The sequence below is a fragment of the Fistularia commersonii genome, chromosome 14 (genome assembly GCF_037954325.1).
Source record: "Fistularia commersonii isolate RoL2024-O1a breed Wild chromosome 14, RoL_Fcom_v1.0, whole genome shotgun sequence".
NCBI classification, from domain to species: Eukaryota; Metazoa; Chordata; class Actinopteri; order Syngnathiformes; family Fistulariidae; genus Fistularia; species Fistularia commersonii.
The window spans coordinates 8,530,603-8,552,771 of NC_141297.1; the positions used below are offsets into that span (position 1 = coordinate 8,530,603).

Genomic DNA, 22,169 nt, shown 5'->3' on the forward strand with positions numbered 1-22,169 from the left:
CTTCAAATGAAGAAATCCAAGTCCGGTTGTGACGACAAGAAGATTTCGACAAGAATTCAACGTGACCCGCATGACGGAGAACCTCCCGTCTGGGCGATTCATTGGACTTTGGAGAAAACCATCGCAGACACAAGCAAAACTTGGAGACTCCACCCAGAAAGTTCTCCCGATGGGAAGTCAACCGGGGATCTGGTTTGCTCGCAATCCAATCAATAATCAATAAAACCTCAATGGACCGTCTGGGTGGACGATGTTCAGTCGCGGACAGGAAACAACTTAAAAACAAACCCAGTGTCGACATTGGCCGCCGTCGGACATTCGGACACCGGTGGATCAACTTTGGGGACCGGATGTTGGACCCCAGAAGATACTTGGTGGAAAAAAGCTGCAAAAAAAAAAATGTAAATAAATAAAAAAAATATAGAAAAATGTATTTTGCCCTGAAAGGATGTTCGCCGCTGATGTTTCCCAGTTTTTGGTGCCACCAAAGAAGAGGCGGGGGGACACTTGAGTAGGAAGAGATCAATCGATCCCCGATTTTTAATCGAACAGTTTACTCGTTATCAAATCTGGAATCAGCGCACACACACACACACACACACACACGCACACACACACTCACACACATACATACATACACACAGCAGCAACAAACCCCGGGGGAGCCGTGAAGCACGCCGCCGCTTGGGAATAAAAAGAAAAGGAAGCCAAACAAGCAAACAAACTAAACAAAAAAAACAAAAAAAACAAAACGAAACAAAAAAGCGGGCGCAGCGGAGTCGTACGCCTTCAACGTGTTTTATTTCGGCAAGCACCATTCGAAGAAGAGCAAGTCTGTCATGTGCTTAGGTCATGTGATGAAGAATAAAATGATATACCCATGCAAAAATGTTCCCTGTGAATTGTACATACTTATTGCAGAAAAGGTTAAGTGTCACTGAAATCTTAATGATTTCCTTTTTTTTTTTTTTAAAAAAATCATAATTATTATTTTTTTTTCATTTGATAAGTTCTGTCGTCGCCTCGTCGGTCGGTCTCAGTTTTTCGGTCTTATCGCCCAGCATTGATACGCCCGTAGAAATTCTCATTATTATTATTAATATTTCTTTAAAAGGTCATTGTTTGTACACAGATGTCTGGAAAAGCTCGGCGTGTGTGGAGTTAACGTGATCTTTTTTTTTTTTTTTCCTTCGTCTAAAATCATCAGTACAAAAATCAAAGCGAGTAAAAAAAAAAAAAAAAAAAAAGGAGGAAAATACAAATCAAATCAAAAAGAGAAACTTTTTTTTTTTTTTTTTGTGCATCCTGATACCGGACCGGAAAAAGCGAAACAAAACAGAACGTCTCATCATCTTGGTTTAGGTAATAAAGCCTGTTTACACCCCCCGATGCCCTCCCACCCCCCCCCATGTTTGTAGTCCCTTAATGTTTTTTTTTTTTTTTTCGTCTCTATTTTCATCAGTTTCTCCATTATTGAAAAGGAGCATCTGGTCTCCCTCGGCTGTAGGAAACAGGAGGAGAAAATCCTCCGCTGCGTCTCGCTGGAGCTTCGCCGCCGTTTTTCGCTCCTCCCGAGCCTTCGACGTCCCAAAACGCGGGGCTCCGTAAGGGAGTCCACGGGGCCGATGAGGCGAGGTTGAGTCCCCGAGGCACGTACGCGGCGCGGCTCATACGGTGGTGACCCTCATCACGACCTCCCGGTTGGCGGCAGAGCCGATCCGCGGGTCGTTGGGCCTCAGCTGGCTCAGGATGTGCAAGATGGTGTATCCACAGTGGTGGTTCAGGATAGTCCTTAGCCGCCGGCTCTGTCTGCCGGCGCTGCCGCTGGCCAGGCCGTGGGGGCTGCCGCGGGAGCCGCGGGCCCCCGTTTTGCCGCCGGACGTCACCGGGTCACCTAAGTCCTTGGATTTCTCATAGTTCAGTACTTTCCACTGCTGATTGACAGCCTGCCACCGTTTGAAGATTCGGTACACCGACGACCCTTCGTGGATGATGAGGCCTGGCGGGATACACACACACACACACACACACACACACAGTGAGCGAGCCGCAGACGCACAACGGGATCAATCCATCACATTATAACACACTGTGGCATGACAATCCTTAAACGAATCTTTCGAACAAATCTCTCGGCTATTACATCCAAATGAACGATCGTTCCGTCAGGGGTTACTTCATTTTTCTCTCCTTCTCTTCTCTCTTTCTCTCTCTGAACATGCAAATCATCTCCGCCCACAACATCGCCTGAATATTAAGCCCTGCCTCCCTCCTGGGAAACAATGGCAGAAAAATACAACTTACCAATGTTCTATTTTAAGGTCCTTTTTTTTTTTTTTTTCCCAAGCTATATGTAATTTTGCCGGGAGAAAAAAAAAAAAGCTAACGTAAACATTATTATTTCCTCCCATTTCCCCTTAGAGTTAATTAGCCCAGATTCATTAAATATATAATTGTTCTGCTTGCTAATGTGGCCCGACGTGTCAGAAAATTTCAAGTTGCCGAATGGAAACGAGAAGCTGCCGCTTTCCTGCGTCGGATCTCGCTCTGAACAGGCCTCGGAGCTGCGGGGGGGAACCTTCCTCCTGGAGGAGAGGAGACATTTGGCGGTAATAGCGGCGCAGAGAATCTGAGCGCCATCTGTCCCCGCCGCTGCCAGGCGACGCTGCTTTTTGAAAGGACCGTACTCTGCCGTCCAAACGGGGCCAAGCTGATACGAAGAGCTGAGAATTCTGCCACATTTGAAGGTGTGTATCATGAGCTTCATTTGCATGATTCAACTTTTTTTTTTAAATAACTAAAGATCACAAAAATGGATCGTTTTTCAATTTGAATGCTCATTTTCCTGACGCTTTTATTTGTGTAATTATTATTATGCCGTTGTTCTATTTTAATACATTTAATCAAATGAAATTAAAACAGTCACCCCAACTGCAGGATAAGTGAAATAGATAATGAATGAATGAACATTATAGGATAAAAAAATGAATAAAATAATCTGAGTGATCTGAGTGCAGGAAAAATATTATAGAAAATTAAAGAATAAAATAAAGTGATATAAAATAAAATAAAGTAAAATAAAATAAAATGAAAATGAAAATGAAAATGAAAATGAAAATGAAAAATAAAATAAAATAAAATAAAATAAAATAAAATAAAATTAGATGATACATCAACCATGCCCTTGCCTAAATCATTGCTTGGAATCAGGTCCTAAATTACAGAAGCAAAGCAAAAAAAAAAGGGGATTATTGATTTAATGTAATATAAATGCATTGAGCAAAAAAGGTCATTATGACATAGGTTGAGGGTGGGATTGGACTGGAGATGCATAAAACCGATGAGACGGAACCGCAAAGCTGAGCAGATGGGGCCTTTTGGTGAGTTCGCAGGAGGCGACTGGGAGGCGGGGAGCGCGGCGCCCGTCCGCGGCCGTTACCTATGCAGACGATGTCCATGAAGCCGTACATGCCGTAGCAGATCTGGAAGAGCAAGTCCTGACGCTGCCACTTGGCCGAGGGGCTGAGGGAGGACCAGATGAGCCAGGAGATGCTGGCGATGAGGAACAGCGAGCCCAGGATGATGGCGGCGATCTGCACCTTCTCGATCACCGTCAGAGAAATGGCCTGCCACTGGGGCGGGAAGAAGAAACAATCAAATGGGGGGTTAGTTTGGGCGCGTCGGTGGAGGAAGATGGACGTTTCACGGTCACGTATTCTAATTTAAATCCGAGGGGTCGACGACACAACCGTTGGTTTTGGTTGATCTTTAAGAACCCGAAGCAGGGACGCGCTCTTGTTCAGCTCCCTCCAGTCCATGCTGGAATAGTTTCAAAATCCCAACACCAGTCCACAAATAACACAGACGGGGTCCAGATTTCTTATGTAAGAAAATGACATAACACACACACACACACACACACACACACAAATAGCTGAATCGTGACGCCCAGGCCAGTTGGCGGTGGAGGTGATCTTGTCCAGACGGGATGTCAGAGCCAAGGTCGAGCTCCTTTTTCACCGCTTCTTCGCCTCGAAGGACGATGAAGAACCAGACAGGACGAACGTCGGGGCAAGAACGGCTTCAAAAAATATGGATGAAATTACGGTCACGATTCCGCTCCCACACACACACACACACACGCACACACACAAGCATCTTTGTTTTGTTTTTTTTAACCTTCACGCAATTGAGGAACATGTCTTAAAATCCCGACTCGGGGTCTGAATACAAGATAAAAGCGTCGGTTCGGATCACCTTTCAGTCACAACAGCGGTCTGTAAACACGCCGACTCGACAGAACGGCAGATGACTCGCGCGATCGCCGTCAAATGTCCAACAAAAGACACACACACACACACACACACACACACACACACACACACATGCGGTGTGTTCGACAGGTTTCAGAGCCTCGGGGGCAGAAGGACGGTGACGCAGAGGGAAAAAAAACGCGTCGGCGTGATGTGGTTATCGGTCGTTCGGGAACGTTTTTTTTCCCGGAGATTAAAACAAAAGAATGCCGGAGGATGGCGGCGTTGACCGAGAACCAGAACCTCCTGCCGTCTCGGCGATCGACCGTTTACGCAGTCCGAGCACATCGGCTCAGGGAAAGGGGCCGCACCAGGAGGCTTTTCTCCACGCCGCCGATCCTCAGCCGAGCCTCGCCAAGCCCGGCTGACTCATCTGGGCGGCTGCTGCGGCCTCTCAATTTCTGTGACAATCCGAGCGAGAAGTGCGCAGACCCTTTTTTTTCTTGTTTTTTTTTTTATTTCCCGGATTTACTCCGACGTGCGGCTCCGAAAAGACGGTCCGGTAGCGAGCAGCCCGAGAAGCGACCAGGTTTTTTTGTGAAAACATGAGCTGTCTCTTCCCCAAGGGAGTCGTGACATTAAAGAGCACACACACACACACACACACACACACACTGAGTAGTTAACTCCTTCCACACACAGGGGTGGGACGTTTTTGTTTTGGTGCGCATTATTGAAATGGGATAAAAAAACCGACGTGGCATTTGAAAAGTTTATCGTATTTTAATCGGAACATGCTCATGAGGACCCTGGATACAACAACAATAAATGCTACGCTTGATAATAAAAAGTTCTGTATTGGAAAAATACAGGATAGATGATGTTTCGTGCAAAAATTAAATCGATAAATCATAGATCAATAGCTGAAATATCCAGAAAAAAAATCCAGGATTTGTTTGGGGGTGATTTGATACAAGTGCGATATCACGGTTTTATCTGTCTGGTTATTAAAATGACAGGGTAAAAAGCATACTTGTCATTAAACTGAATTGAAAAAAAAAGTTACAATAATTGATTTTTTATTTCAAATACAGGACTGTCTGAGAAAATTAGAATATTGTGATTAAGTTCTTTATATTCTGTAATGCAATTACAAAAACAAAAATGTCATACATTCTGAATTCATTACAAATCTACTGAAATATTGCAAGCCTTTTATTTTTTTAATATTGCTGATTATGGCTTACATCTTAAGAAAACTCAAAAATCCTATCTCAAAATATAAGAATATCATGAAAAAGTAATTTTTGTTTTTTTATTTGCATTACAGAAGATAAAGAACTTTATTATAATATTCTAATTTTCTGAGGCAGCCCGTTAGATGCACAATTTATATATATATTGAATATAATAGCGATTGACCAGAAGAAGGAAGAAGTTGTTTTTATCAGATCGCTGTTGTCATGCGATTGTTTGCTGATGATGTTGTGTTTTTGCTCCCAAGGAAATTTTATTTTTTTTAGTTTTATTTTATATATCTACAATTTGATTAATTTTTCAACTAATCATGAAATATAGGAATTTTCATGCTTGTAATTCACATGAGGGCTTTATATTTGGTTGTCACAATGGCTCCCACAGTCCCGAAAACAACCCCGTCTTGAAAAATCGAAACGACCGATCAGAAATGACAGCCATAAACAGCGAAACACCAAATCAAAAATCCCCCCCCCCGACGTGCACTCGTGTTTTATGATGTACCGCTATGACTTGACCTCTATGGGCCACCGTAACTTCCCTTTCATAATAAAACACTAAGTGCTCCAACGCACTGAGCATTGAAAGGTTGGGGTTAACTGTTCCGTGGAGTGACTTAGCATCCACCTGTGTGTGTGTGTGTGTGTGTGTGTGTGTTACCTGCAGAGGGTTCTTGGTGCTGATGGCCAAGACCTGGTACTTGAAGTAGCAGAGCTCACAGCTCCACGACCCCCTCTCGCTGATCCAGCGGATCAGGCAGGGCTGGTGGGTGCAGCGCACCGAGCCGTCGCAGCGGCAGGGGCTCAACAGCTCACCCTACAGGCCGGAAGAAGAAATAAAGCAATACATGCTATATTATTAATTTTTTTTTTTCTTGATAATGCATGCGTGATCTCCACGAGTGAAATAAATAACATTTTTTTTCAGAGGAGTTCTCCATTCTAAGTTGATTTTTAAATCTCGATACGTCTACTCTTTCACTCGTGAGATATTTTCAAGATATGTTTTAAGATTTTTTTTTTTTTTTTTGAGCGTGTATTTCTATTTGTGAGCATTTCTGATGCATTTCGGTGCAAACACCCATGTACTTTCGCTCGTAACATTGTTAATTTTGGACTTGAAACCGGGCATAGCTGCAGTACGATGAGTACTTTGTCTGGCAACCACCCAATATGGCCAGCAAAATGTGTTTCAGGAGTTACCATGGTAACATGTCTGTTCCTGTGAATCATCACATGCATTTCTGTCACGTGTCAAACCTGGACTTCTGTTGCCTCCGGCCTGTTTTTTAGTTTCCTTCGGCCGTCATATAGGACGATCGATTTTCCAACCGCCATTGATAATCTTACATGCCTTTCCAGTTTGCTCGATTGTGAGATTTGGGGAAAAACTGTCTGGTTGTTGGAGATTTTGCGTGAACTTTAGCTAAGTCGATATAGACTGGGGATACAAAAAAATGTACATTATAAAAGAAGGGATGAAAATGTGTCCCTTTCACATCACATTCACCGTCCTGTGTAAAGGCATCTAAAATTACAGGACAATCAGGCTTGAAAACTACATATAATGTAGATTTTAAATAAATTGCCTCAAGGGCCATTAAATAACCTTTAACAGGGGAAAAACAACAATGCTGACTTTTGTGGCGAAACTAGAATGTAATTGAAAGGCAAATACAGAAATCTTGTTACAACTCCCATTTTTGGACCGATGAAATAAACGTGTTTCGGACTCGAGTCGCACAAACGAACAAAAGACTTGCAGCTGGAATGTGAACCGCGACGCTCGTCTGCACTTGGACTGCAGCGGAAACCACTCAAACCCAAGAAGCGTTCGCGAACCAACTTCTTGTCACCTGGTTGCCATGGTAACAGGCAGCCTCAAAGGAGAGATTCCTCATATTAAAATCATGGGTTTCTTTTCAGTGCACCAGTTTTATTGTTCCAACTGATTGTATGATTGTAAATTCATAAATGTGAGCTGCTGTTCATTAAGTAGTTAAAAAAAAAAGATTAAAATGGATTATTGTTATTATCATTTGGTATTAGTGGGTTTAGTGGCATATTGGGTTTTCCAGTGCGCCACCATTTTTTTTCTTCCCGGAAACCTGCAGAGGGAAACTTAAAATTTTCCATTAAAATTGGTTAACAAAGAAAAAAAAAGGCAGCTGGCGCTAACTGTGATGCAAGTTACCACTGCAGGACGGTATGCATGTAGAAGATGAACAAAAAAAAAAAAATTAAACTAAGAAAAAAAAAATATATATTAAAAAAATATATATTAAAAAAAATATATTAAAAAAAAATATATATATATATATATATATATATATATATATATATGAAATTCCTGTTTCCCATCCAATAAAACATCTGTTTTGCGTGTTCAGTGAAGCCGATCAAGTTCTCCTGCCACCGATCAGCAGACCATACCATCTCAGAGCCAGTCATCTGCTGGCTCTGCTTCTTTTCCAATAAAACTATTTTTATAGTTGTTTTTTTTTCCAATGTTTAGCCTTTCAACTCAGGCCTTTTTTTTTTTTAATGCAACATCAAATATGCACGTAAAAACAGCGGGACAGAAAAATCCCCCCGCGGCCATTTTTGTGTTTGTTTCATTTTACGGGACACGTTAAGACTCATTTGGGTGTCGTATATCGGACCTAGGACTTGACTTTGCATGCGAGATTTAAAGACCCGGGACCAGAAGGATGAAAACCCGCGTGAAATTATCAGGATGTCAGGGAAAGAAATGTAAAAACGTAAGAATATTAAGTGACTATTAAGCCGCGGGCAAAAATGGAGACGGATTCGCTTAATAGTTCCACATGTCATTCACAGGGGTCGGACCGGCGTTGGCGTTCGGACCGAGTCGGAGGCCCTCTCGGCACATTCGGGCTGTCGGCCTCAGTCAGCGTCAGCCGGCCCATTTGTCAGAAGACCTCAGATTTGACGGGCCGTCTCAAGTCTTCCCTGCAATTACCGCAAACCAAAACCCACGACCCCCCCCCTCCCGCGCCGCTCCTCCTCGCCGAAAAACAAGCATCATGCGCAACGTCGACAGAAGGGGCGCCGGATGGCTCCAAGGGCAGGAGGGGCCAAAATTCCAAACCGACCGGGCTGACCTCGAAACGAAATCCGCCCGACGACAAACGAACCCGAGAGACATCAAACTTTTATTCCGACTGCGGGGTCGTTAAACTCGAAGGATGTGATTTTTTTTTTTTTTTTTTTTTTTACAGCACGAGCCGGAGAAAGTAAAGCTGAAGTAAAGTTATTCTGACATCCGAGGGAGATCTGCCTCCCCGTCGCTTGTTCGAAGCTGCTGTGACGTAACGGTTAGGAAAAAAAAATAAAAAACGGACACGAGGCCGGTGAATGCCGACTGAGAACGTTAGCGAGGAAAGCGTTCGCTCTTAGAAGAAGAGAAGTGATCGCGATGTGGCAGTGTTGGGTGCAATAGACTGGAAAATCGTCGAAAACAGACCCAAGCGACTAAATAGTTAGCTTAGCACAGTGACTGGTAGCCTGCAGTAACGGTGCGCACTTCGTGTCAAACACACGAAATACGCTTTTGAACGTTTTCCTGATTTTCAAACTAAATGCTGTCATTGTTTTTTGGAAGAAAATGTTGAGTTTGGTTTTTCCAAGCGAGAAAAATAAACGTTTGGAAAGTAGCTAGCTATACGAGTATAGATAGCCCGAGCCCTGCTTTTTCTTCTGCGCCCTTTTCACTTATTTTTCCTTTTTTGACAAGATAAAATCCTCGGTTTTCTCCCCCGCCTGTGTGAAAACCTCGGAAAAAAGTCGTTCCTGAAGCGTTCCCTTTCAAAATTGAAAGCGTCTCGTGGTTTCGCTGCATTAATGCAAACAACAGCGGATGTAGAAATCACAGCTGAGTGTGAATAATCGTTCGAATGTGCGTGTGAGATAAACTTTTTTTTTTTAATTTAAAGTCCCATTCAGGTTAACCCAAGGCTAAACTGGAATTTACCGGCTCCACAGGCTGCACTGCTCACAAGCTGGATTATTTATTTTCGTCCCCTCCAAGCCGCTTCTTCTATGACCGTTGGAGCCCGAATCCCTTTCCCCTCGCTACGACCCTGACCGCCCCTCCTCACAATAAACCCTCTTCCGCCATAAACTTTCCCACCATGTCAAAGATGCTGTTTGTCAGAAAAGCAGCGTGTCGCTAATACACTTTAAAATCCCCTGCCTGTTGACATTATACAGGAACCAAAAAAGACAATATGAAATATGAAATTTCAAGTTGTCATTGAAAGTGTGTGGTTGTGTTTTTTCATGCTGGGATGAGACTTTAAATGTCACTATGAGGTTCAAGAAAATAAGATAAAAGAGGTTTAAAAATTGTGTTGTTTTTTTTTTAATTTATCAACACCGAAAATGGAAAAACAAACGTGCAAAATGTGATAAATGGCTCTTTGCACCCGAGTCCGATGGGTTGACGACGGATCTTATGGCTAATTTTAAACAAAATTTTGGGGTTTCAGGTCATCGGTTGTGAACACGAACCCGAGGGGGCTAGTGGCCACGGGAGGAATTTAACATTTTTAAAAATATCAGGGATTTAACATTCTCATAAGCTGTCGAGTTTTTACAGAAAACTGGATTTTTAATATATATTATTTACAGTAATACACACAGAGAAAAGAGTAAACTAACCGTGTTACTGCTTTTTTTTTTTCTTTAAATCACAAAATGCAGTCTGTATTATTTGGAACTGACCCAATAATGTCAGTTGAAAAAAATGAGATAAAATAAAATCAAACAGACAGAATCCGGAAAAAAAAGTTATTAAATAAAAAAAATAAATCAATTAAGGAAGACTTCAGTGTTAAAGTTAATTGTTAATCTTAAAAAAAAATATGAATCCAATTAAACTGACAGGTACGTCCATCTGCCGGAGAGAAAGATCAATGCGTCGTTGTTCGTCCGTCTGCGAACCGCTTCCTCCGTGTTTTCTAATTTGCGAGTCAATAACGACGAGGGGGAGAAGCGGATAGGAGCAGAAAAGGTCAGATCTGCCCCGGCGCTCAAAGCGGACATGAATACACATTTTATTCCTTTTAACGCAGAATAATCAAGGCAGGAGGGGAAATAAGTGTGTAGGCTGGCTTGTTTTGTTTTTTTTTTTTTTTTCGCAGCGGCAGAATACATCCTGGAATATTTTGAATGTTGTCGTTTTTCGGCCTAATCTTATACGTGACCCCCGATGTGGGCACGGCCGACGGAGCATTACCGGAACGTCTGGTCGTCTGTCTGGACGTTTGGAGGACGTCCTATTCCGGCTGGTTGACGGCTTAAAAACAAGGTCTGGACAACCTCGGGCGTCCGACTCGGCTTGCGCTGGAGCGGTAAGCTGGCAGCTCAACTGGTGCACAACATTTGCATAATCATTAATTCTGGATTTCTTGGCCAGGCAGAAGGAGGGGGCGTCTGCTTAAGCACTTTAACTTGGTAATTACGTTTCTCTTACTTCAGTATGTGTGTGTGCGTGCGTGCGTGCGTGCGTGCGTGCGTGCGTGCGTGCGTGCGTGCGTGCGTGCGTGCGTGCGTGCGTGCGTGCGTGCGTGCGTGCGTGTGTGTGTGTGTGTGTGTGCGCACGCGCGCGAGGTGTCCTGTAACACAATACATTGTTATTTCAAACAGCTTCATGATGTACACTGTGCTCACCGGACCGGCAAACTGTTATCACAGGCTAATAAAAAAAAAAAAGAAAAATTCAAATACCGAGTTTTCCCTCGAAAAACGACAACGAAACTGCGTGAGGTAAATTACAGAGATTACATTTCCTTTAAAAAAAAGCTCTTTGAATTGCTGAGATGCCGCCTTGTTACTCCACGTTCTGCCTCATCGAGCAGTGTTTTCCTTGAAATGAAGCCGGTCGTGTGATTGACAGGAAGACACGCCAATCACGTGTCAGGAATATGGAGGGGGCGGGGAAAGTGGGCACCCAACTCAAGTGCTCTGTGTGTGATTGGCAGGATACCCCTGTTATTAAGCCCCGCCCCTTCCAGGGTCAGCTGACACCTTTTTATTATGTTTATTTTTTTTCAATTTGTTGCAGATTTAAACGCCAGTGCATGTTGTTTAGCCAATTTTTCAGCTTTTTTTTTCTTCATATCCTTTTACAGGGAATGAATTAGTACATTTCACTCGTTAATTGCTCAACGTCATTTCCGCAATTTTGAAAACAGTCTTGCAAATTAATCGGGGAAAAAAAGCAACGAGTAACATGTAACAAAAAGCGGAGCTGAATATGAAAGGACATTTGTATTTTCATTTTCTTTGTTTTTTTTTGGCTAGCCTGTCTGCTTCAAGCCGTCGGCCTATCAATTGCTTACATTTCAAATTCCAAATGATCATCGTTAGGTAATATTCGATAATCATATTCAGCATGAATGATTTATTGCTGAGCCGTCTAAGCCGGCTCTTTGGCTCAAAGAGCGTGCCCCTCCTCCTCTTCCTCCTCATCCTCATCGTCCATCTCCTCCTCCTCAGCTCTGGAAGAACATGTGATTTGGCCTCCTGACCCTCCCCAAGCTCCCTGCAAACCCTGCATCTCCGTCATCCTTCCGTGAATCCAAACAGCGTCAAGTTGAATGTTCAGCCTCATCGCAGCCCGCCGACGCCCATGACCGACGGCCACTAAGGACTGGCGGCCCCACGTGATTATCCGATTATGACTGCAGGTAATTGGCCCGCTGGCAGAGACATGATCCGGGCCCCTGTTGAGACCCCTTCCGATGATGGAATAATAATAAAACACCGGATTGGGGTGGGTGGCGGTGGTGGATGTCGCCTGCGTCGCCGACGGGAGAGAATAAAACAATTTTGGACTAGAAAGCGTGAGGGTTCAACTGTGTGTCCACCTTCCTCTCGTCTTTTGTTTGGCCGAAATTGTTTTTTTTTTTAAGAATCTAGTTCCCCTAAGCTTGAAAAATCCATAAGAAACTAAAATGACCAGAAGATAAGGTAAGAATCGATAAGATAATCGTCCTAAAGCAGCGGCGACGGCACAAAAAAAAAATCGAGTAAAATCGACCAGGAAAATCAAATCATTGGTAAAATAACAACAACCAAAAAAAAAATGAGATACGACCGATGAAGTACACAAAAATCTGAAAGGAATAAATGTTGGAAAATGGAAAAACCAAACTGAATTGAAGCTAAATTCGCTCCCCGTTCCCCTGAAGCCATTGTTTTTACGGGTTTTTTTTTGTGTGTATGTGCGAGGGAAATCAACCCGAGAGATTTCACTCCGTCTCCCCGCCCGTTTACTACGTCCTCAGAGCCGTCTCCGGGGCAGATGTCATAAATTAGCACATGGGCTGTAATAACGCTGCACGCCGATCTCGGAGAAGTGATTCATGGTAATATCCATCTGTGCTCCTGCAGGATCCACGGCGTCTCTAATTATTTCCGGCTGCAGGTTTACCTGCCGAGCAGGCGGCGCCCAATCCTGCACATCTGGCGGGACATGCGTTTGGCCGCCGACCAAAAAAAATGCAAGCTTACTTCGAGGCTCTGTTTTGTCTAAGAAATGCACGACTAAAAATGAAAACACAGTGATGTCCATGAGCACAAAATAAAAAGAGAGCAGCTGTGACCCTTCCGATCTGGCTAAGTCGCTAACCAGCATTTTGCTAATTTAGCTTCAAATCACAGGCTAATTGCGAAGTGAGAAAACTGGCAATCGCCTTGAAGAAATGTGATAAAATCTGCAAAACGTCGCCCAAATTAGCGGAGCAATAGAGAATTTCATAGAAACCGGCAAATCATCTGTGAGAAATCCGTGTAAAATCACATGGAGAAACAGCTGACAGCTGCGAGAGTTGGAAAACACTAGCCGCTGATCTACCAGGAAAATGTCCAAAAAAATATAAAAAGAAAAAAAAATAGAAAAAAAAACACAAAGGAATTCACTCAAAAGCAGCACAAATCTAAATCCGGCCAAGAAATTTCCCTCCAATCTGCCAAAATGCCCCCCCCACTTCAGTCAGAATCAACAGTAACAGCAAAATCCAGGCAAATAAGCAAAGAAACCACCCAACAACCATAAATCTGCAGGAACTTTGCAAAATCTGAAAAGAATGAATAAGAGACTACCTGTAAACGATCGTTCGTGCGCGCACACGTGTGGGTGAGTGTGTATTTATTTCAGGTGGGAAGAGAAACTTGCGCTCGCATCCGTTCCCTCCACTATTTATCTTATTCACAACTCAAAGCACCTCTATTTAAAGTGCCCTTTTCCATCTGACACAACTGCTGTCACTTATATTTATTGATTCTTATGTAAATGTTATATCTTGAAATATAGGTGTGAGTCTGCACATATATATATATATATATATATATATTGTGTGTATTTATTAGGAATTTCCTTTAGCACTTTATCACATTTAATTAATTTTCTTATCTTTTTTTTCTCGTAAATCTGTATTACCTTTATATGTACAAGTCTGTACGGCACCTTAAATAAAGTGAATTATTATTATTAGCATTCTTGTTATTATTTGTCCTCCCCTTGGAACCTAATTGGCCAACTTTCTTTGTTGCTATGCTGCTGGCCGGGCTGTCAGATACGCGTGTGTGTGTGTGTGCGCCCGTGTGTGTGTGTGTGTGTGTGTGTGTGTGTGTGTGTGTGTGTGTGTAGGGTGGACTGATTAGCTTGTGCAGTTATGAAAACATTGTTATTCAGATGAGAATATTCACCACCCCCCTCTTTGTAGACAAAATACTAGAGCTCCATCACAAAGACCAACATATCAAACCTAGATTGTTTTTTTTGATGAGGGGGGGCTGATTTGTGCGTGCGTGTGTGTGTGTGTGTGTGTGTGTGTAGAGTGGACTGATCAGCTTGTGCAGTAATAAAAACATTGTTATTCACATGAGAATATTCACTAGACAAAATACTAGAGCTCCATCACAAAGACCAACATATTCAAACCCAGATTTTTTTTTTTTGACAGGGGGGGATACTGTTTTGTGTGTGTGTGTTTGAAGAGTAGACTGATCAGCTTGTGCAGTTATAAAAACATTGTAATTCAGACGAGAATATTCACCAGACAAAATACTAGAGCTCATCACAAAGACCAACAAATTCAAACGTAGATAGTTTTTTTTTGATGGGGGAGGGCTGATTTGTGCGTGTGTGTGTGTGTGTGTGTGTGTGTGTGTGTGTGTGTGTGTGTGTGTGTGTGTGTATAGGGTGGACTAGTCAGCTTGTGCAGTTATAAAAACATTGTTATTCACATGAGAATATTCACTAGACAAAATACTAGAGCTCCATCACAAAGACCAACATATCCAAACCTAGGTGTTTTTTTTTTTTGATAGGGGGGGACTGATTTGTGTGTACGTGTGTATGTGTGTGAGTGTGTGTGTGTGTGTGTGTGTGTGTGTGTGTGTGAAGGCGAGGGGGGTGGAGGACGACGCACCTGCTCCGGGCCCTGGAAGCAGATTCGGCACTGCGGGGTCCGCAGGCTGCTGGCGGTGCTGGCCAGGGACACGGCGTCCAGGCCCACCTGCAACCGGGGCTCCTTGTCCTCGAAGGCCAGGCTCCGGGGCCGCGGGTCGCTGCCGTAGTACTCCTCGTCGTCGTCCCGGGAGCGGCAGTCGACGAAGGGCGGCCAGCCGCAGCCGCCCACGCCGAGCCCGCGTCCGCGACCCCGCTCCGGGTCCGAGGCGGACTGTCTGGATTCGGACCGCATAAAAACCAGGACCTTCAGTTCATTGAAAAACATGCGGATCCGATACTTGAACATGTTTGGCTACGAATCCAAATTGTTTTTTTTTCCTTTCTTTTTTTTTTTTTTAAATTGAAGAGAATCCAGAACCGGATGTGTTCATTGTTGTTGGGAATTTAAAAAAAAAAAAAAAAAAAATGGGAAGGGGGGGAGGAAGGAGGGAGGGGGGGCTCTCTCTCGCCCCTCTGAAGGCATGTGTGTGTGAGTGTGTGTGTGTGTGTGTCGGCCAATGCGGATGAGAATTTTTTTTTCTTCTTCCTCTTCCAGGCGTCCGACACACTCCTTCAATATTCATCGCTCAAAACAACTCAGCAGAATCCTGGTCCCCCCCCCCCACACAACCACCCTCCTGCCCGTCCACCCTCCACCACCACCACCACCACCGTCCCCCGGCCGCCGGTGCGCACCCTGCCCCGCCGAACAAAGCCAGCCGAGCGGCCGCAGACGTCCATGTTCTACCGCTCCTGCTGCTGAGGCTGGTGGTGGTGCTGGGGGTAGGTGGGAGGGGGGAGCAGCAGAGGTGGGTTGTATGGAGAAAAAAAAAATAAAATAAAAATAAAAAATAAAAAAAAATTCAAAAAATATGACAAAAATTCCAACGCTTTCAGTTCGTAAAAAGCTCCGTCGGTTTTGTGATTAAAAATATTTGGGTAGAGGAGGGGAGGGGGGGGGTGTTGGTGGGTGGGGGTTGAGGAGGGAGGAGGGGAGAGGTGGAGGAAGGGGGGGTAGCCTACATGTTTCTGCTAGCCGAAGCAGAAGATGGAGGGAGAGCGGAGGAGAAGAGGACGGGGGGACGCGGGGAGCGGATGACGGGATGGGGTGCACGACATGCCAGGAGAGCGGTCACATCTGGGACCCCCGGCGAGGAGCATAATCCCGGGGAAGGAGAAGGGGGGGGTGAGGATGGGGTGGGGGTGGATGGAGGAAGGGGAGTAAGTTTTTTTTTTTTTTTTTTTTTTTTTAAATGTATTTATATGTTGCGCGCCAGTTCTAGATGATGATGATAAAGAAGATGGGTGCTCGTCCTTGTCAGCACCGCATCCGGAATTTGATCTTCTTCTTTAAATCCATCTTTTCATCCAACCTCCTTTTACCCCCCCCCCCCCAAAAAAAATTGAATTAAAAAAAAATAAAAAGCTCATCCGGACGGATCCAGCTTCTGAACCTTCTTCTTCTTCAGCAACACCGGAGAGCGTCCCTTTTTCATTTCCTCCTGAGCGAAAATAAATAATAATAAAAAAAATCGCCTGGAAGGAAGAGAAAAAAAAAACAACAAAAACGTTTCTCCCTCCTCCTTTGCTCGGACGGTAGAAGCGGATCCGGTGAACGGTTCCGCCACCGATTATTCCCCTCCTCCTCCTCCTCCTCTTCCTCCTCCTCCTCCTCGAAATGGTCGGCTTGGAGACCGAACCGACGGTTAGCAGCTACTTCCGGTATGGGGAGGAGGGGAGAAGACAAAAACAAACCGTCATCTCGTAAACAGATTTTTTTTTTTTCGGTCGGTTGTCGCTCCCGCCGCCGGGCGTTGCTCCTCTCCCGGCTGCTGGCGGCGGCGGAGCTCCGGTTTGGAAACCGATTGACCAGGCGCTGTCCGGGGTGCTGACCCCCCTCGCCTCTCCTCCTCTCCCCGCCTCCGCTTCCTCTTCCTCCTCTGATGACGTCGAGAGCCGCGGGAACGCGCTGCGGGTGCCCGTGAATTTAAAAAAAAAAAAAAAAAAAAAAAAAAACAACAACCTTAATTTAAGATAAGGTGGTATTTCTCCCACAGATCGTTCTCATCACTGCAAAATTAGAAATATTTATTATTTAACACCCATTTCATCTTTAATTTTTTTTACATTTGTACTTGTAAATAATGTCCATAGTTTCAGTCTGCTACACTGATTGTACATCTGTATATATATGTAGATATGTAGATAGAAATAATAATAATAATGATAATGATAATAATAATTTCATGTTTTCATTTGAAATTCAGGGACATCATACAGACCCCCACAAAGGTGTTATATGCAATCCTTATCTTTTACCTGGTACTTAAGACCTTAAGTCACTTTATAGCCTTGACTTGTTACTTAGACACTTTAAAGTTTTATTTGTTTTTCTTACTCTCCCCCTTTTTATATACTGTTTATAAAATTTCCCACTATTATTTATTACTGTTATGTTTTACTTGGAACTGGCACAACAATTTCCTTCAGGATAGATAAAGTTGTTCTTATTCTTATATCATACAGATAGATATGTATATAACATGTAGTTGATATTTATATATATGTATACTTATGTTATGTATAATATGTATTAATATATATATAAAAAATGCATGTATATATTTACATATAGACACACACACTTTCATATATATATATTGATGTGTGTGTGTATATATATATATATATGAAAGTGTGTGTGTATATATATATATATATAAAAGTCGAGGGTTGTAAATAATTCTGGAGGCCACTGTAGGTTCATAGTGATTTATCTGAAAATCACCTGTAAATTATTGATATAATATACTTTGTACATGCTGTTTATATATTTATTGAATCTGCACCCTGCTGCTCTTTGGCATTTCTGGTAAGATGCTAAACTGCATTTTGTTGCAATGTACTCATACATATGTAACGCCAATAACGTTGAATTTAATATAATCTAACCTAAAAATATGTTTAAAAAAACCCAGACTTATAAACACATTATTTGAAAAAATGCAAACAAATCCATGTTGTTAAAGTGTTGTGGTAAAAATTTGAAAGAAAAAAAAGAAGTTTTTTTCAAGAGGACAGAAGAACAATGTGAAATTCTGCAGAAATTAACCACATGTAGAATTATCATCCCAACCACCACTGAGTCACAGAAGATGAGGGCGCCAATGTGGGGCAACGCAAATCATAAAAGCTGCAGAACAGCTGGAAATAACAGCTTCTCTACAAAAAAGTGTTTGGATGCAATGAGATGTGTGATAATGCATATGATAAAGAATAAAAACGGAAAAAACAACATAACATAGTAGTATTAGAAGGATGAGTTATGATTGATACCATAGTAGTATTGGGAAGATGAGTTATGATTAAGTTAAATTAAATTAAGTAATGAGTTCTAAATAAAATAAAATAAGAGTACAGTGAATATCAGAACAGTGCTGAATAACAAAATACAATGAAGAATAGAATATAATCACATGGAAAATGCAGAAAATATTAATGTTGTTAAATTGTAGTGAAATTATGTAGTGAAATTAAATCTGTGTGCAGAAGGAAACGGAAAAGTGATGAAAGATAAGATCAAATATGAGCTATGGAGAGACAAATGAAATTAAAAAGAACACAAATCAAGACACTGTAGAAAAAATCAATCAATCTTAAACGAAATTGAATTAAATAAACCTGTAAAACCAGCTGCAATATGAGGTCAGCTGGTCTGGATTCTGGTTGGTCCTCGAAGTGAGGGGGGGGGTTATGATTTGCTCCAGAGGTTCACCTCAAATTTTCAGGGGTAAAATTATTGTTCTGGAGTCAGACGGTAAGGCGAAGAATCGAACAGAGGCCGCTGTCCCTGGGATTCATTTTATTAATTACATAACTAGTAAAATCATTTGGATCCTGAGGAATGCAGCCTTGGAGGGGGGGGGGGGGCACAGGCCAGTGTCTCACTGAGCCGGTCAAAAGCCCGGATAAATGTAGAGCGTTGTGTCAGGAGGGCCATACGACGTCAAACTTTTGCCAAAACCAAACATGCGAATCAAACCTAATAATCTCATACCGGATCAGTCGAGGCCCAGGTTAACAACGACATTGGTACCGATGACCTACAGGGTACCAATGGAAAACTGGGCTACTGTAGGTCAAAAAAGGAGAGGAGGAAGGTGTTTGGAATCAGAGAAAGAAGAGGAAAGGCAAGAGTCTGGGACTGAGGGTAGGAACTTTGGATATCGGGACTATGACAGGAAAAGGTAGAGTTGGTCGACATGATGCAGAGAAGGAAGGTGGGTATACTGTGTGTCCATGAGACCAGGTGGAAAGGTAATAAGGCTAGTTGTACTATCGTGGTACTGACAGAAAGAGAAACAGAGTAGGACTTATCTTGAAGGGGGAGATTGTTAGGAACGTTCTGATGGTGAAAAGAATGTCTTAGACTTATGAGTCTGAAACTAGAAATTGATTGTATGATGCTCAATATTATTAGTGGCTATGTCCCGCAGGTGGGAAGTGAGTTTGAGAAGTAGAAGTTCTGGAATGAGTTAGATGAAGTGATGCAGAATATCCCCAGAGATGAGCAAGTGGTAATTGGTGCAGACTTCAACGGGCATGTTGATGCAGGCAGTAGAGGGGATGAAGAAGTGATGGGCAGATTTGGTTTACAGGATAGAAACGCAGAGGGACAGATGGTGGTAGATTTTGCAAAAAGGATGGAAATGGCTGTAGTGAACACTTTTTTCCAGAAAAGACATGAACATAGGGTCATATAAGAGTGGAGATAGAGGCACGCAGGTAGACTACATCTTGTATAGACGAGGTAACCTGAAAGAGATCAGTGACTGCAAAGTAGTTGTAAGTGAGAGTGTAGCCAGACAGCATAGGATGGTGGTTTGTAGGATGACTCTGATGACAAGGAAGATCAAGGGGACAAAGGCAGAGCAGAGGACAAAGTGGTGGAAGGTGAAAAGGGGGGAGTGTTGTACGGTTTTCAGGGAGGAGTTGAGAAAGGCTCTGGGTGGTCTGGGAGAGCTTCTAGATGATTGGACAACTACAGCTAATGTTGTCAGGGAAACAGGTAGGAGAGTACTTTGTGTGTCATCTGGAGGGAAAGTAGATAAGGAGACGCGGTGATGGAATGAGGAAGTGCAGTGGTATATACACAGAAAGCAGTTAGAAAAGAAGAAGTGGGACACTGAGAGGACTGAAGAGGACAGACAGAAGTACAGGGAGATACAACATAAGGTAAAGATCGAGGCAGCAAAGGCAAAACAAAGGGTGTACGATGACTTGTATGTTCGGTTGGACAGTAAGGAGGGAGAGAATGATCTATACAGGCTGGCGAAACAGAGAGATGAGGATGGAAAAGTTGCACAACAGGTCCGGTTGATTGAGGATAGAGAGGGACATCCTGACAGATGCAAGAAGAGTGATGAGAAGATGGAAAGAGTACTTTGAAGAGCTGATGAATGTGGAAAATGAAAGCGAGGCAAGGGTAGAAGAGGTGACTATTGTAGACCACAAAGTAGCAGAGATTTTTTTAAGAATAAGGGGCAAGTGCAGAATTGTGGAAACTATAGAGGGATAAAGTTGATGAGCCATACAATGATGTTTCAGGAAACAGTAGTGGAAACTAGACTGAGCTGAGAGCAGAAGTCAGGATTTGTGAACAGCAGTATGGTTCCATGCGTAGAAAGAGTACTACAGATGCAGTATTTGCTTTGAGAATGCTAATAGAGAAGTACAGAGAAGGCCAGAGGGAGCTGCATTGCGTTTTTGTAGACCTAGAAAAAGCATATGACAGGGTGCCAATAGATGAGCTCTGGTATTGTATGGAGAAATCTGGAGTGGTAGAGAAGTATGTTAGACTGGTGCAGGACATGTATGCTTGCTGTGAGATAGTGGTGTGTTGTAGAGGTAACAGAGAAGTTCAAGGTGGAGGTGGGACTCCATCAGGGATCAGCTCTGAGCCCCTTCTTGTTCACTGTGATGATGGACAGGCTGACAGATGAGGTTGGACAGGAATCTCCATGGACCATGATGTTTGCAGATGACGCTGTGATCTGTAGTGAGCAGTATGAGCAGAGAACAGGTTGAGGGAAGTCTAGAGAGGTGGAGGTATGCCCTGGAAAGGAGAGGAATGAAGGTTGGTTGGAGCAAGACACAGTTTATATGTGTGAATAAGAGGAACCCGGGTGGAACGGTGAGGCTACAGGGAGTGGAGATCAAGAAGTTGGAGGATTTCAGGTACTTGGGGTAAACAGTCCAGAGTAACTTAGAGTGCCAAAAAGAGGTGAAGAGACGAGTTCAAGCAGGTTGGAATGGGTGGAGAAGAGTGTCAGGGGTACTATGTGATAGAAGACTATCGGCCAGAATGAAAGGAAAGGTGTACAAGACAGTGGTGAGACCAGTGATGCCGTATGGACTTGAAACCATTACAATGACTAAAGATAAGCAGAGCTAGAGGTCACAGAGATGAAGAGGCTAAGGTTCTCTTTGGGAGGGACCAGGATGGATAGGATCAGGAATGAGTCTATCGGAGGAACAACACATGTTAGATGTTTTGGAGAGAAGGTCAAAGAAGCCAGACTGAGATGGTTCTGTCATGTACAGAGGAGGGATAGTGAATATACTGGTAGACGGATGCTGGAATTGGAGCTGCCAGGCAGGTGTTTTATGATAAGACCAAAGAGAAGATTTATGGATGTGGTGAGAGAGGATATGAAGTTAGTGGGTGTGAGAGAGAAGGAGAGAGAATAGGGTTAGATGGAGAAGGTTAATTTGCTGTGGCGACCGCTGAAGGGAAAACCCGAAAGGAGAAGAAGAAGATTGGGATCCTGCAGGCCTTGAAAGCATCATTACCTGTCTTGTTAACAGATCCATCAATGATCAATAATGAGATTTCTAATTTGTCCATTGATGACAGAAAGTCGGTAAAGTCCATTGACCGGTGTTCAGATTACAGACTTCAGGAAACACCTAAGGTGGCGGTTTTTGACATTTTCTTCTGAAAGAAAAGTCTTAAAACAAGAATTAAATTCGGCAATTAGCTCGTAAGCAATTCAGCTGTTCCAAACTGGCACGGCTTGTTGCCGCCCATACTGGACGCGACGATTGGACGATAAATTAACAAAGTATTTCACTTAACCGCTCCCCTGGGAGTCATTTAAAATGGTTTAATCCAATCAA

The 22,169-nt window shown here is 43.2% G+C and overlaps 1 protein-coding gene across 1 annotated transcript; it reads right to left on the reverse strand.

Moving 5' to 3' along the window:
* Positions 1-514: 514 nt before the first annotated feature.
* marchf9 (membrane-associated ring finger (C3HC4) 9) lies at positions 515-16,920 on the reverse strand. Its single transcript, XM_086159873.1, has 4 exons — positions 14,971-16,920; positions 6,171-6,326; positions 3,440-3,632; positions 515-1,999 (listed from the first exon to the last, which is right to left on the reverse strand). Exons 1-4 carry the CDS (start codon positions 15,295-15,297, stop codon positions 1,668-1,670), a joined length of 1,008 nt encoding a protein of 335 aa, XP_086015999.1. The 5' UTR covers positions 15,298-16,920; the 3' UTR covers positions 515-1,667.
* Between the last annotated feature and the right edge of the window lie 5,249 nt (positions 16,921-22,169).